Raw genomic sequence first — 15,560 nt, forward strand, 5'->3', positions numbered from 1 at the left:
GTGCCCAGAAAGGCTCAACCTTGAAAAACTGAGAGACTCAAGGTCCGCTTAAGACAGTCCTGAGGGAGAAACTTCATTCTGGAAACAGAGTAGGAGGTGGGCCAGTGTGGACCATTTAGAAACAAGCCTTAGTCCAGACTCTCTGGTAACAAGGAAGAGAAACTTACTTAAACTAGTTGAAGCAAAATAGAGAATTTACTGGAAGGACATAGACTGTCTCATGGGAACCCCAGGGCCAGAAATGCATCTGGGCCTCATAAAAGACTTGCACCAGAAAATGGAGCATCAGCAATCAAGTTATTCCACGTATCTTTCTAGAAGCTCTGCATGGTCACTTGCTTCTCTCTCTTTATCTCTCCCTGTCTCCCTTTCTCCCAGTTTCCCCTGTTCTCCAGATCAAATGTTTTCTCTATCAGTATTAGAATGGTAGAGAATGGCCGCACCAGCTCTGGCTCTGCATGGTTCAGCACAGGCTAATTAGAAAACCAGAGTTCTGGTTTTTGTTCCAAGTCCTTAAAGAATATGAATGCTAATAATCAGCTCCAGCCAGAAGGGTACAGTCCCAATACTAAATGAAAACATGGAGGCAAGACTGTGTTGGCCATGCAGACATCCCATGAGAAGCTGAGAAGACCATTTCCTATTCTCCTCACTTGGCTGTTTCTTTTTCTTTCTCCTTTTACATTCCCTCACCTCCCCATTATCTAATTCAGTATGAACAGAACCTCAAGTGGGTGCTGGAACCACAGGTGGTGGGCCCTCCAGGAAACCAACCAGCTTTCCAGGTGTTGCCGTGACCTGTACAATGCCAGAGGCCAGGGCTTATAAGGGACATACACTGGAGAACCTGAGAGAGGCGACTGCAACCCCCTTCTGGTGTAGAAATATGCACGAACAGGTGAAGAAAAATACCCGTTAAGAGGCTGTTCCAAAGCTGGGGTCCTTTTTATCCTTTTAACCAGAGGAGCAAGTTTACCCAGAAGGCGTGTTTCATGTCCACAAATGCAAATGTCTGTTGGGTTTTTAAACGGTCTTAGCAGCTGTGTTGACTGGGCTATTGGAGTGGCTAAACAGGGACATCTTTTGAATACTCGTGATGACCTCTTTGGCAACCAAGATGGGAATCTCAGATGTTTAGATGGGCTGGTCATTTCCTAGCTCTCTCCTCAGGGCTTAACGAAGGTGACAGCTGAGTGGCGGACACATGAACCCGATTCTCAGTTCCCTGTACCATGACCTCCAGAAAGAAACAGGGCCGACTCTTTCAAGCTAGCAAGTGCCCCTCCCCTGCCCAGACTGGGCAAGTGCCATCACCTGAAAACTACATCCTGGTAAAAGAAGAATCAGACCCAAGATTCAGTCCCCAGGAAAGAGCCTTCATTCTCCTCATCTGTCAAATGCATTAATCATACCCATCCTTTCTCTGATTGACCAGATTTCCTTTAAGGAGGGGACAGCTGACGCCCAAGGCTGATTTCCCACTCACACTTTTTGTTCTGTTTGATCCCTCTTAGTCATTGACGGCCCCACGCAGATCCTGGTTCGAGATGTCTCCGACACCGTGGCTTTTGTGGAGTGGATCCCCCCTCGAGCCAAAGTCGATTTCATTCTCTTGAAATACGGCCTGGTGGGCGGGGAAGGCGGGAGGACCACCTTCCGGCTGCAGCCTCCCCTGAGCCAGTACTCGGTGCAGGCCCTGCGGCCCGGCTCCCGCTACGAGGTGTCAGTCAGCGCCGTCCGGGGGACCAACGAGAGCGATGCCGCCACCACTCAGTTCACAACAGGTACGGCTGCGGCGGCGGGGAGAGGCACAAAGGGGGGAAGGGGTGGAGCCAGCCGGCGGTGTCGTCACCGCAAGAGGGGTATTAGAGTGAGGGAGGTGTGCCAGAGCGTCGGCCTTGTCACAGACACTGTGAGAAGGAAGCGAGAGGGTTCCAGCACAGAGGCAAAGCAGCGCGCCCTCACTAGGAGCGGAGGACTAGCTTCCCAGGCCACCTCTACGGCCGGCCCATCTGTGCTGGGTATAAATCCTTCCCCACTACGCGCCTTAGGTTTCCCGTTTGTAAAATGACAAATTTGCCTTGAACACACGTAAGCATCCATATTGCTACACCAAATGGCAATTTTGTGAGAATTCAGGACAGGTGTCTCTTTCTCAAGGCACATTCTTAACCATTTGCTGGAAATTATCATCACAATTCTATACATCTACAATGACTACACCACCATGATGGTGTGCACCGGCATTGCGCTAAGCCCAACCTGTACAACTCTAAGCAGACCTTCTGACAAATTCTGTGACTCACCCTGACATTTGTAAGCACTGGCAGTAAAGCTAATATGAGGCTGACTCCCACCGACAGGAAGTTAATAAAGCCCATGGAAAACCTGCGTTGCTGTGATGACCAGCCACCCCTGCATTGCCAAGGCCACTGGGATTCTTAAAGAGCTTTGCCAACACCTGGGAAAGGCCAGACCTTGGGTGACTTGCTCCCTGATTCTCTCAGTGCCCATCAGTCTGGCCAGCTAGTGGGCAAGTAGGACAGGTACCATCCAAAGGACAGGCTTCCTGGCACCCTTTATCGGGTCAATAAGGCCCTGTGATCAGATTAGTGATTGTGTCTCTCATCTGGATTCTCAGTCTCACTCTCTTTGCCTTGGGGTGGTCACATGTCAAATAATATCTCTGCCAACTTCCAGTTGACCCAGGGATCAAAGAAAACTGATAACATCTGTAAGGTCTGAGAACCAGCATCTTCACATGGGGTTAAGTCAAAGAACCACTAACTCAAGAATTCTACCTTGGATTGTGGCATAAGAACCTGCTACAGAATGGAATGAGTCCAGGGACTTCAAAAAGATTCAATAAATAAATAATAGCTCTGTGTTCCACTGGCTTTAAACTACATTGATAAATAAGGCAAAGAGTGAAACAGATGGACACCAAGCTGTCCCCTAGATTGCAGCATGTAGCTTAGTGTCATGACCAGATGGGTTTGCAAAGTGAATGGCCACTGTGGACCTGGGCAAGTCTCTCCATATGGCAGAAGATGGGGGACTACCCAGGTTAAGACTTACAGCATGAAGGAACAAGCAGAGGCCTGAACCCTTGGAACAACCTGTCCCACGAGAGAGGGAACAGAAGGGTAATGCCCAGGCCCTACTGCAAAACTCAGCATTTATATAAGCTTATTTTCCCCATCAAGAGAGAGAGACAAGAGTCTTATAACAGGAAGGAAACATCAAGAGCAGGGAAGAACTTCCCCCTTAAAAAGGAGCAAGGGCAGACATTGACAAAATGGAGAAGGCAGGTTTGATTCTGAAAAAGACCCTTTTAGGTTTTCTCTCCAGCCCCTGGGCCAGATCCCATCCTCTCACCCAGGGGGTGCCCAGTGCGATTTGTACCGAACACATCTTGGAATCCCAAGTGACCAACATGCACTTTGAAACAGTGAACTAAATTCTGTCCACTTCTCTTCCCTTCTCCTTCCTCACTGAACCAAAGATGTTCATGTCCCTTCTTGGTTAATTCTAGGTCAGCTCTCACTTCCCACCCCCACAATACCACTTGCTCCGGGGGGTAGTATCTCCTGTGGGCCATGAGCCATGCATCCTTTTCTTAATTTCAAGATAGTTTTGTTTGAAAAGTGGTCTCTTTGTGCTCTGCTCTGATAGGGAGTTTGAAGAGGCAAAAAAGGAGAAGAGAGCTCTTAAGCAGCATGATGAAAAACAAATTCTTGATGTTCAGGTCGACAAGATGGAAGCAGGATTGGCTGGTGGCCCAGGAAAATTCCAATCAAGACAATTACATTCTGCCTCCTAGGAGCTCCCCCTGAGTTGCAGTTCATTGTTACATGGTTTTGTGTTTCCGGTTGCCTGGTGGATTGGCAGCTGTCAGCCAGCTGACTTCTCAATACAGCCTCAGCCTGCACGTCAAATATGCTCCCCTCTGCTGGAGGAGGGTGAGGGGAAAGAAGGGATGAGGAGATGCAAACAGCACTGCAGACAGATTCTCCAAGCCTGGGTTGGCAGGTGCCAGTTGAATGATGAGAGGGTACCCAGCCCCTCACGATGAGGCCCTCAGTCATATCAGAGCTCCGCTTAAATTCAGATTAACCAAAGTGCTTTTCCAGGTGATGACTCTGACACTAGGAGTGCACTAATTGCACAGGCAATTAAAACAGAGATTTGCTTCCTGCATGGTGAGTAGGATATTTGCTTGAGTCTTAGAGCTGTTCTGAAAAAGGAAAGAATCCTGAACAAAGCGCACCATCGTCTGTGATTGGAGAGAAGCCAGCCCAGAAAACCCAGAGGCCAATCTCCAAAACCCCTCCCTGCCCTCAGCAGCTCTGGTTTCAGTTGCCCTGAGGAGGGACTATTTCTCTCCTCTGGAGGTCTTCTCTTTAAGCAGATCCCTCAGGGTTCCAAGCACCAGGGCATCTGGTCAACCAGAGGCCGCTGTTTTGACTTGAATGCCCCAGATCTCTCTTTATTGTTATTATAGGTTGAATCATGTTTCCTAAAAAGACGTTGAAGTCTTGATCCCGTATCTGTGAATGTGACCTTATCTGGATACAGGGTTTTTGCAAATAATCAAGTTAAAATGAAGTCATTAGGGTGGGCCCTAATCCAATATGACCATGTCCTTATAGAAAGGGGAAATTTGGGTGCAGAGACAGACATACCCACAAGAACACCACCATAGTGAAGATGAAGGCTGCAATCGGAATGTGTCTTTCACAAGCCAAGAAACGGCAAAGATCACCAGCAAATCACTAGCAGCCAGGAGAGGCATGCAACAGATTCTCACTCAGAAGGAAGCAACCCCACTGACACCTTGATCTTGAGTCTGTGAGACAATAATTTCTATTACTTAAGACACCCAGTGTGTAGTACTTTGTTATGGTGGCCCTGGGAAACTAATAGGAATATCCAAGTCCCAACAGCTCAAGCCCCTACCTGCTTCGTAGTGATGTTTCTCTCGGACTCCAGGAAATTCTTTTACAATTTCAACCTGGATAGCACTTGCCACCTCAGCTAAGAATCTGGCTGCAAATAGCACAGTGGGTCTTCCTGCTCATACGAGACCCCCACCCTCAGTCAAAGCTATCTTTTTTTTCTGCACCTTCTCACCCCAAGCATTCTCAGTGCCCCACAGCTGAAATGTTTAACAAGACTTTTCTAAAACCTGATTTGTGTTTATCAAACACATACCAGGTGCCAAGCACTATTCTGGGCACTGAGGCTACAGAATACACAGATAGACAAGATCCTGGTTCACATGAATTACATTTCAGTGGAAGAACTGGACAAGAAAGAAGAAAAGAAACACCTAAAATTATTTTGATGATGAGTGCTGTGATGAAAAGTGAAATAAATGACACAGAAGGATGGCCATGTAGGACTGAGTAGTCTGAAAAGGCCTCTCAGAGAAGGTAACATTTTAACTAAGACCTAGATGACCTAAGCCATGTGAGGATCTTGAGAACATTCGAGGCAAAGCCAGATGCCAGTGCAAAGGTCTTGAAGTAGGAATAAGCCTGACGAGTTTCAAGAGCAGAAAAAAAGCAACATAGCTGGAGCACAGCGAGTAAGTGTAGACGTCATACGTGGTGATATCCGAGAAGCAGGCAGGGATGGATCACACAGAGCCCTGCCCGCCACAATTAGGAGTTTGTAACAGGAAGCAACAGAAAAGTTTTAAGCGGGGGAATTACTTAATCTAATTTACGTTTTAGAGAATAGATATATATATTCTATAGTCTCAAGTCTCTCCACAGAGTCCCCCACTAGACCTGCTGACATTGCAGGCAACAGCTCAGCTCCCATCTACAGAGGTGCCCTCAGTGGCCCTCCCTCCTATAGTTCTGACTTCAGGCCAGAGGGAGCAAACAATTTCATCTCATCCTAGCTCTAACAACCACCTTCCCAGACCTCATTCTCAGGATTGACTTCTGTCAGGACCATTGACATTGGAGGTGTCTGGTCCCTTCAGAGACAACACTGCCCCTTAATCCACAGGCCACAATCCCTGTGGTCAAAAATACAAAAAAAGAAAGAAAAAGAAAACCCAAAAACATAGTCTTTCTAACATTTCTAAGGCCTGGGTTTTTAGCTGTGGAGAGCACTAGGTAGAAGTCTCAACCTTAACCCTAAACCTAAATTAATTTTGCTCCAGGTCAGTTCGAGCCGCACACCCCAAGCCCAGTCCAGTCCCTTTGCCCAGCCTCTCCTCGGGCATGAAATTTAGGGGCGTACAATGCAGGGGCAGGTGTTCCTCCACACGCCTCTCCATCCAACTGCTAGAGAAATAACACACATAACACATCAAGAATGCATAGTATCTGGCAAGCTAAAGTGTAGTAAGTGAGGAAACATTTCGCAGGAAAACAAGCTGCAGAGACATAAATCTGCTGAAAGATTCACCCAATTTACATCACTAAACAGAACACTTTTCACTCCGAAGCCTCTGTGCTCAGATTGATTCACAGCATTTCAGTTTCCACAAGAACAATTGGTGGAAACTGGCCTTGTATTTGCAAATTAAAACAGTCCACTGGAGGTTTTCTCAGAATGAATGGCTAGTTCACTCCAAAGTTAAATTCAAGTGTCAAAGGCAAGAACTACTTTAAACGTTGTCAGTGACAGTTGTTCTGGGCAGCATCTCATTGCACTGCAAGTTGTTTATGCTGTTTCCGCCCAGAGAAGCCCGAGGAGATAGCCAGTCCTGGGAGAAAAAAAGCAGTGTTCGCCTGGTCTTTCTGTGGCAACCCAAGAGAGCAAGCATTGGGGTTGTGGAACTCAGAAAAAGCTTCAGAGGCAACAGGAAGCCAGCCCAGGCCTTGGGTACCTTTTTTTATACAGGGCATCATGCTGTGTACTGCATGTGGATTGCCTAATTCATGCAACAACCTGAAATGTTGGTATTATTTGGCCTTTTACAGAGGTGGCCATCAAAGCCAAGCAAGGTTAAAAGACTTGCGCATGGTTCCATTACCAAAGATGTCAGAGCTGGGGATCAAACTGAAGCCTGACTCCAAAGCCTATATTATTTCTGCTACATCACATACTCCGTATGTCTTACCTTTACAGCTGTGTTTATGCAAGTAAACACAGGGGAAAGCACCTTATACTTCAAAATCTTGAAATCAACAGTTTTCTTTTCGTTTAGTGGTCAAATTTGATATTGTTCTATTCCATCTCCATTGCTCGGGAGCTGACTCTGATTTTCATTTACTGGGGTCTCCCTTGTTTTGTTTTGAAGCTTATGATGTCGACCGGTTCATTTTAAAGTTTCTAGAATGCCACTGGAACTCTCGAATGGAAATCGGGGAAGCACAAAGTGTGTCGATCTCCACCTCCCAAGTAACACTCTAACCTGTCCAAGGAATTTGTCACAGCAGACCAAAAAGCTAAGGGTAGCTACAGTGTTCACTCAAATGTGAGCTAGAGAGTCGGGGGTGTGGGCTGTCACCTCCAATCGTTTTGGAGTTCAAGATGCACCACAAATGTACATGACATTGTCACGTATGATGTTGGTGATGTCTGTTTTTAGAGATCGACGCCCCTAAGAACTTGCGGGTTGGTTCTCGCACAGCAACCAGCCTTGACCTCGAGTGGGATAACAGCGAGGCCGAAGCTCAGGAGTACAAGGTTGTGTACAGCACCCTGGCGGGGGAGCAGTATCATGAGGTACTGATCCCCAAGGGCATTGGTCCAACCACCAGGGCCACACTGACAGGTGAGTAAGACCCATCCATCTCTTGGGGTACGCCGGTTGCTGAGTCTACACCCTCATAGTTCTTTCCCCACCCACCCACCTCATGAACCCATGGCCAATTCCTTTTGATCTCATTTCTTAAGTGCCTAGCAAATATGCCTAGTACTGTCCATCATACTGCCATCACCTGTCTAAGCTACTATCATGTTTTTTTGTTTGTTTGTTTGTTTGTTTGTTTGTTTTGAGATGGAGTCTCTCTCTGCTGCCCATGCTGGAGTGCAATGGCATGATCTTGGCTCACTGCAACCTCCGCCTCCTGGATTCTCATCTCGTATCTTAACCACTGCAATTGTTAACCTCGCATTGTCTCCTGGCCCACTCTTAACCTCATATTGTGTCCTGGCCCACTCGTCACACCTTGAGTGACTTTTTCAGAGTACATTTTTTATTATGCTATTGCACTGTGCAGATATTCCAGAGACTTCCCACTGCTCTTAGGATAAACCCCAAATCTTCCTACTGCTCTTAGGATAAACTCCAAACACCAGGCCCTACCTGGTTTCGCCTGCCTTCTCCAGGCTCGCCACCCACCCACATTCCCTGGTGCTTTCTGGGCTCCAGGCCCACAAGTCTGCTTTTTTCCATTTCTCAAACACGTTTTCCTTCCTGCCACAGGGCTGACACATGCTATTCCCTCTGCCTGATGAGAACCTCTTCACCTAGCCAATGCAGGCTTCCCTTTCCACTCCCAGGTCACTTCCCACTTCAGGGAGCCTCTTTGGTTCCTGGGAGAGGTCAGTTCCTTTTGTCCAGCAGCGTCATCTTGTCAGTTTCCACTCACCTCTTAGCACTCCTCAGGTTATCGTTTTACACGTGTGGCATGATTTGACTGTCAGTCTCTACCCTAGACCTAAATGTCTGTGAACATTAGACCATATTTGGTTTTGCATCTCAGGGTTCAGCATTTCCTAAACAAATGAATGAAATGCAGAAGTTCACTATGACTTGGCTATGGAATGCAAGAGTTCACTGATAAAGTGAGAGTTGAGTCACGCTTTGTTCACCCTATGAAAAGCTTGGGTTTATTCTTCAGGGCAATGGAGAGTCACTGAGGGATATTAAATAAGGTGATGTAACGACTGGATTGTACAGAGAAGGGCAAGGTCAGAGGCAGGAAGACTGGTTAGGAGGCTGTTGGTGGAATCAAAGGGAGATGATGATGGCATGGACTAAGGCAGGGTCCTCGGTCACCATGATACCTGCCTGGGAAGTGTTCCCTGTTCCCTGGGAGTGTTGAGACCCAGTCAACACCTCTCCTGAGGCCTTTGGCTCACCCATCCAAGAAAACCTGCCTGCCCAAACTCACCAAAGGGTACAAGACTGGAAATGGGGCATGATTTTCAGTTGAAGGAGTTACTGTGCAGAACAGTCATGGACCAGGAGCTGCCAATGTTCTCAAAGACAGAGAGTCTGTTTAACTTGTGTCTTGGATTCCTGCAAAAGTATTTGCTGTCTTGGTAGACGAGGGATACACAGCAAAGAGTGCGTACAGTAAACAAGGGCAGTCTAATCAAAGTGGTTTTCTTCACAAGTTAAAATCCCAGGCTGCCTTGCCAAATACAGCCAGTTAGTAAATATAATAAATGCCTTTTCCAGACAGATGCGATCCTGAAGGCATAGCAAGGAGATGGGAAGATATGCTGACCAAGCAGATTAACAGGTTGAATTAGGCAGAGAAAGGATAGACCAGCTGGCGTAGGGCCTCACAGAGAGCTAGAAACAGTCACAAGAATTAAGCTAAACCAAATAAATAAATAAATAAATAAATAAATAAATAAATAAATAAATAAAATAAAGAAAGAAAAAGAAAAAAGTGAAATGACACAGGAGGGAACTGATTCTAAGCACAGCCCATCCCTGCCTAGAGCCGCAGGCTAATTTGGTAATTAGCAGTTATATAAAATCGACGGCTAGCTGTTCAGATGGAGGATGCACCATGAAATCCTGAGAGAGCCAGAAAACCCAGACGCATCCTCATTATTATTTCCCACTACAGGGAAAAAAAGAAGATTCAACACTCACGGATCATCTGTCTTATCCAGTTACCCTCATACAGTTATAGCTTCTTTCATCTTCACAACCACCCTCATGAGGTGGGTATGGTTAGCATCCCCTTTATACAGATGAGGGAACTGAGGCTCGTGGAGTTTGAAAACTCACCCATGTTCACAAAGCTGGCAAGGGACACAGCTGTGATTCAAAGCCAGTCCCTCCGAGTCTCAGTCAGAAGGTTCCCCTTCCACAGCTGCTTCTGCTAAAGAAGTAAAATGTAAGGGACAGTCCACATTCAAATGCCACTGACCTAGAAGGGATGGGAAAATTACTATTGAATATGGGGCTTAAATAGGATGATTTTTTTTTGTTACAGTCAGATTTAAAACATTTCGAATATGTATGTTACATGACATTACATTTATATATTACACATAATTATTTGAGGGAGCTCGCTGCTGGGGAGATTTATAAAGGCAAATAGCTTAACATAATTTAAGAAGGGATTATTGGCACATGAGGAAATCAAGTATATTTGTACTCACTGAGACACTAGTTGCAAGGGTTGCTGTTCTCTTGCTGAGGCTTCCAGGGAAGGGAAGGGAGAGCCACGAAAAAGAGAAAGCAACAAAAGGGAGAAGCTTGACTCTGGCTCTAAAACATTGCGCTTTCTCCCTCACTCTCCAACTTGCAGCCTCAAGAGTTCAGTTTTCCAGCCTCCAAAGCCTGTGTTGAGACTCAGTTGGATTTGAGTGCTCTGCTCCACGCAACATGCTAAGAGCCTAGACTTTCAGCTCTGTATCCAGGCTTGCCACTTGCTGTGTGATCTGAAACAGTTGATTTCACCTCTCTAAGCCTCTGTTTCTTCATCTGGTCAAGGGGACAGGTACCGCTGACCCCACAGCGCCATCATGAGGTGTTCATGAGGCAATACATGTAACTAGTTGAAGGTAGTGCTTCTGACAACAAACGACTCAGTAAGTGGATGACAGTGGTGGAGAAGAAAGATATGAGATCTGTGAGCTACTGGAGGGTTTAGGATGGCCTCCTTTAGTCCACGTGGCGTAGTGGTGTAGAACCTTGCCTCTCACAGTGTGGTACAGCACCAGCACCGGGCATCACCCCCAGAAATGTTGGAAGCCTCTTTCCCCAAGAACTGCTGACCCACAGCCTGCATTTTAGGACCCCTACTTCAAGGAAATCCATGAGCGAGAAGCAATCACTTAGAGCACAGCTTTGGAAATCCTCCCACTCAGGTGTGAAGCCAGCTTTATAAAGTGCGCATCCTTGAGCACATTTCTTCAACTTCCTGCTCTTCAGTTTTCTCATCTGAAAGACATCCTGTCCACCTCATTGTGTTGTTGTGAGGATTAAATGAAATCATACATAGATCTCTATTCAAGCACTTAGGATGGAGCCGGGCACACAGCAAGCACTCAATACCCATTCAATTTTTTATTGGTATTAATCCCCACAAAGCTCAGACCTGAAGCCACGGTAGCCTGGCCTTTGTCAGTAAAGGTCAGGCCCCCTTTACTCTCACTGCTGACTCTCAACCCTTAAAGCTCTGTGGCACCTGTGTTTGCCATCCCCTGCAGGAGCCCTTGTCTCTGAGGCCACCATTTTCCTCTCTGCTGTGGAATCCAGGCACTTCCTGACTCTCCTGGTCTCTGAGTCATTCCCAGGGCTCACTGGCAGCAGGTACCCTCTCTCAACCTCCCTCTTTACAAATGTCATCCTCTGCCACATAGAGTCCAGGCTGGGGCCCAAAATTCCAAACATTCCCTCCACCTCCATTATTCTCTGTAGGCAATGCCCAGAGATTTCCTTCTGGGATATGAATTTGGTTCTGAAGAACAGACTCAATGTCTGTAATGATTTTTTTTCTCTGCTCTGGTGGCTTCTGTAAGTCTGTTTTAGGCTCAGTCACTTAGCCTGGATGGTGTCTTTTTGGCCTGTGCACCATACCTATAGTCCTAAAGGGGTCCTTGAGTGTTACACGCCTTACCAGCCAGATTAGAACCTGGCACCATGTAACAGGGTACAACACTACTCTGCCTTCTGGGCAGCAACAAAAAACAATCAATCATTTAGAAAACTCCAAGTGGAGGGAAGGAAGGAGGGAAAGAGAGAAGGGGGAGGGAGAAGATTTTTAGTTCCTGATTGCAATCTGGCCAAAAACATCAACTTCCCTGCCTGGGACTAACACGAATTACAAACACTACTCTGGCCTTTGTGTCTGAGGTGACTGTTCTAATCTGTCAACAACAAGGTGTGTGGCTGCTGTGTTTTAGCAGGAGGGAGGGGGCTTGCCCTCAGCCATCCACACTCCCTCACCTGGTATTCCCTCATGAACAGAAGCCCAGGATCCTTGAGGATTTCATGACCAGGCAATAAGGCAAAAGGAGCTGAGCCCACATGTCCACAGGAGCCCCATGCTCTCACAACCATCCCTTCGTTGTGCCCCTCACCCACTCCACAGGGCACCTGCCTGTGGGCCTCATGGTGGCACTTGCCAACCTGCTGCTTCTCCCTGTACCAGGATGATCTCTATCTTAGTTGACAAGCTGAAAAATTGCCAGCAGAACCTAGGAACTCCAGAAGCTTGACAGTTCCTACAGACGTGATATAACATAGGACTGCAAGAAAACAGAGACTCACAGCCAGCCACACATGATGAGCTCACACCACATGCACACACGCACACACAAACATACCTACACACTCTTGCACTTACACTTAAGCACATACACACTCACATGCACATACACACACACACTCATACGCACACATACATGCACACACACTCACACATACACACCACACATGCTCATGCATTCATTCACACACACTCCACTTTCATATACCCTCACACACACACACACACTCCACTTTCATATACCCTCACACACACACACTCACACTAGGCTGACGTCTGCAAGCATGTCCCGATCATGCTTTGGGAGTTGCCACTGTCAAGGTTTCTGGCCTAAATGGGGTCTAGTGGTGAGAAGGTGGGCTCCTCAGAGTACCTTGGCAGGCCACGTGCTTGTCCACAGGAGAAGAAATCTGAGACTCCAGAGGGAGTCCAGCTGGCGAGTCAGCACTGACCACAGCACTCAATGTCCACGTCGCCCTGTCTGCACTCCGATGGGCCAGTGCACAAACACCAGCCCAGCGCCAGACCTTCAATGCCCTGCAGCTCTTCTGAGGAGGAGAGGACCAGGCACAGGGCCTGGGGGCCTGGGCCAGACGGCGCTCAGCCTCCTTTGGGCGAAGTCACAGTGACCCCAAGTGGTCACTTTGGTAAGGCACCCTCTAAACCTGGTGTCACCTTCCAGGGGCAGCAAGGTGGGGAGTGGGCTGCAGAGACCCAATTGGAAGAGGAAGAAAGAAAGGGCAAAGACTTCCGCATACCTCTTCCTTGCGGAGCTGGGACATGCAGGGCCTATCCCTTATTTGTCTTAAAGGCTGGGGATAAGGGGACCAAAGGCAAATCCAGATGGGGATAGTTCAGCTGCAGCTTCCACTTCCTCAGCAGGAAGAACTTGTTCACAGCGACAACCCAGAACAGGGCTGCTGCTGTAGGACAGAGCTGATGAGCCGTGTTTCTCAATTCCACCAGCAACAAGAACGTTCCATCTGGGAACAGTCCTTAGAAGTATTATTTTTCTTATCAAAATGGGCTTGTTAGGCCAGTCCCTTCCTTTAAATCAGGATGGAATGGGCTGCTTCTCTTGCAGCCTGAACTTGAGGCACACCCAAAAAAGCAGGGAGATGGCCTCAAAAGCCTGGCTTGTTCAGAAAACCCTGAAGATGCACCTGTCGTTATCCAAAAAGATAAGTGTGGGGAGGCTGGGAACTCAGATCTCCATTTAACTAAAAAGTAGATTGGTGCCTATTTGGTGTGATTTCAAGGGCTCTCCAAAGATCCTCTCCACATATATCCCCTATGAAACTTCCAGTCTCCACATTCCACTGATGGGAAATTTCTCAATGAAGCACCCTATATTAGTCCATGGGTTTCCATAAATTATTTTGCCAGAGCTACCTTTGCATGCCCTGTTTTCTCTGTCTGGGATGCCCTCCCTGCCACCAGATGTCCACGGATCCTTCAAAACCCAGTCCAGATATTCACTCTTCGAAATCTCCCAACATTTCCCACCACCACCGCCACTGTCACCACCGCCATGCTGCTTCTATGCCTGTTTTCTCACTATACGACATACTGAAAAAAATCAAATCTTTGACCCAAAAGACCTAAGAGTCTAGTCAGGAAACCAACATGAAAACTAACAACAATAACATAACTCCTACAAAAGCCACAGATTGACTGCAAGTTCCTTAGGGACAGGGTCCTCAGTTTGTCCCCTTCTGTGAAGGCAGGCACCCAGTGCACTAGGGCCAATCACACCCCTAAGCTCAGTTTCATAGACTTGAGCTTCACAGACACTTGGTGATCCCAGGGATTTAGAGATGGAAAGGTTCATATTTCCTCATGTCCACCTGAGGCCAACCAAGCCTGCAGACCCCAAGTGTCTTATTCATGGTTTTGCTAACAAGAGACAGCAATCTCAGTTCCTTGGGCCTCCTTCTCCCTACCACTTTCCCTGCTGGCAACAGCAAGCATGAAGAATAGGTTTCCAAAACAGGGCTAAGTGAGTCATTCTGCTTTTGTCACCACAGTCCTTGCAGTGTAGGTGAGAATGTGCTAGCTCCTGTTCCTCTCTAGCCCTAATTAATCTATGAATGCTCATTATGCCCCATTCTGACCACTAGAGAAATCCATATTTCCCTCCCTCTATCTTCCCTTATCTCAGCTAGCTTCAAGTTCCAACTTAAATACCTCCTCTGGAAAGACTTATCTGACTATTACAAACCATGCTGATCTCGTCCTGTTAGCAGCCCCTGCTTCGGTCCTGTATTAGTCCACTGACATTACTATAAAGGAATACCTGAGGCTGGGTAATTTATAGAGAAAGGAGGTTTGGCTGGCTTACAGTTCTGCAGGGTGTACAGGAAACATGGCACCAGCATCTGCTTTTGGTGAGGGCCTCAGAAAGTTTACAACCATGGGGGAAGCCGGAGGGGAGCCAGCACATCACACAGTGAGAGAGGGAGCAAGGTTAGCGGGAGGTGCCACACACTTTTAAACAGCAAGATCTCACGAGAAGTTGCTCACTATCTTGAGGACAGCTCCAAGCCATTCATGAGAGATCCACCCCCATGACTCAAGCCCCTCCCACTGGGCCCCATGCCAACGCTGGGGATGATAATTCAACATGAGATTTGGAGGGGACAAGCATCCAAATTATAACAGGTGCCAAATCACTCTTGAATTCCAATTTACTTACTTCACTCCCCTCCTGGCCTGTAAGATTCAGGGATGGAAACCGTGCTATGATGTGTCGGAAAGAACAGGGGACTTGGATCCCAAACTTAGTTTTATCATGCATTAGTTTTGTGACCTTGACCAAGGAAGAGACTTCTCAGAGCCTCTGTTTGCTCAGCTGCAACACCCTATCAGTAGCGCTGCAGGGAAATTAAATCACATGCGTGAATCTTTAAGAAGCTCAGTTATATATGACTGCATAACTCTTTGCCCTCGGACACTCAGAAATTCTTCATTTTTTACCCCTCTTTTCCTTCCCTCCCCTTCATCATTATTCTTTTCCATGTGGCTTAGTGCTTGGCATATTATGGGTGCTCACTAAATAATTAATTTACTTTTTTAGAACAGATTCCTTTTCATCCCCAAAAAGGCAAGGCTAATGTCTTGTTCAGCTCA

At 47.1% G+C, this 15,560-nt stretch overlaps 1 protein-coding gene and 1 long non-coding RNA gene across 17 annotated transcripts in view; one reads left to right on the plus strand and one right to left on the minus strand.

Annotated features, from left to right (window-relative positions):
• Positions 1–15,560, plus strand: part of TNR (tenascin R) — a 416,610-nt gene that overhangs the window by 349,756 nt on the left and 51,294 nt on the right. For all 5 annotated transcript variants that reach the window (XM_074390181.1, XM_010336100.2, XM_074390179.1 and 2 more), the window contains 2 exons: positions 1,515–1,784; positions 7,556–7,741. In XM_074390181.1, coding sequence (XP_074246282.1) covers positions 1,515–1,784; positions 7,556–7,741 — 456 coding nt within the window. The remainder of the gene's footprint in view (positions 1–1,514; positions 1,785–7,555; positions 7,742–15,560) is intronic.
• Positions 1–15,560, minus strand: part of LOC104650938 (uncharacterized) — a 224,068-nt gene that overhangs the window by 59,981 nt on the left and 148,527 nt on the right. The gene's annotated exons all lie outside the window — the stretch shown is intronic.

This window comes from Saimiri boliviensis, chromosome 19 (genome assembly GCF_048565385.1).
Source record: "Saimiri boliviensis isolate mSaiBol1 chromosome 19, mSaiBol1.pri, whole genome shotgun sequence".
Classification (NCBI taxonomy): Eukaryota; Metazoa; Chordata; class Mammalia; order Primates; family Cebidae; genus Saimiri; species Saimiri boliviensis.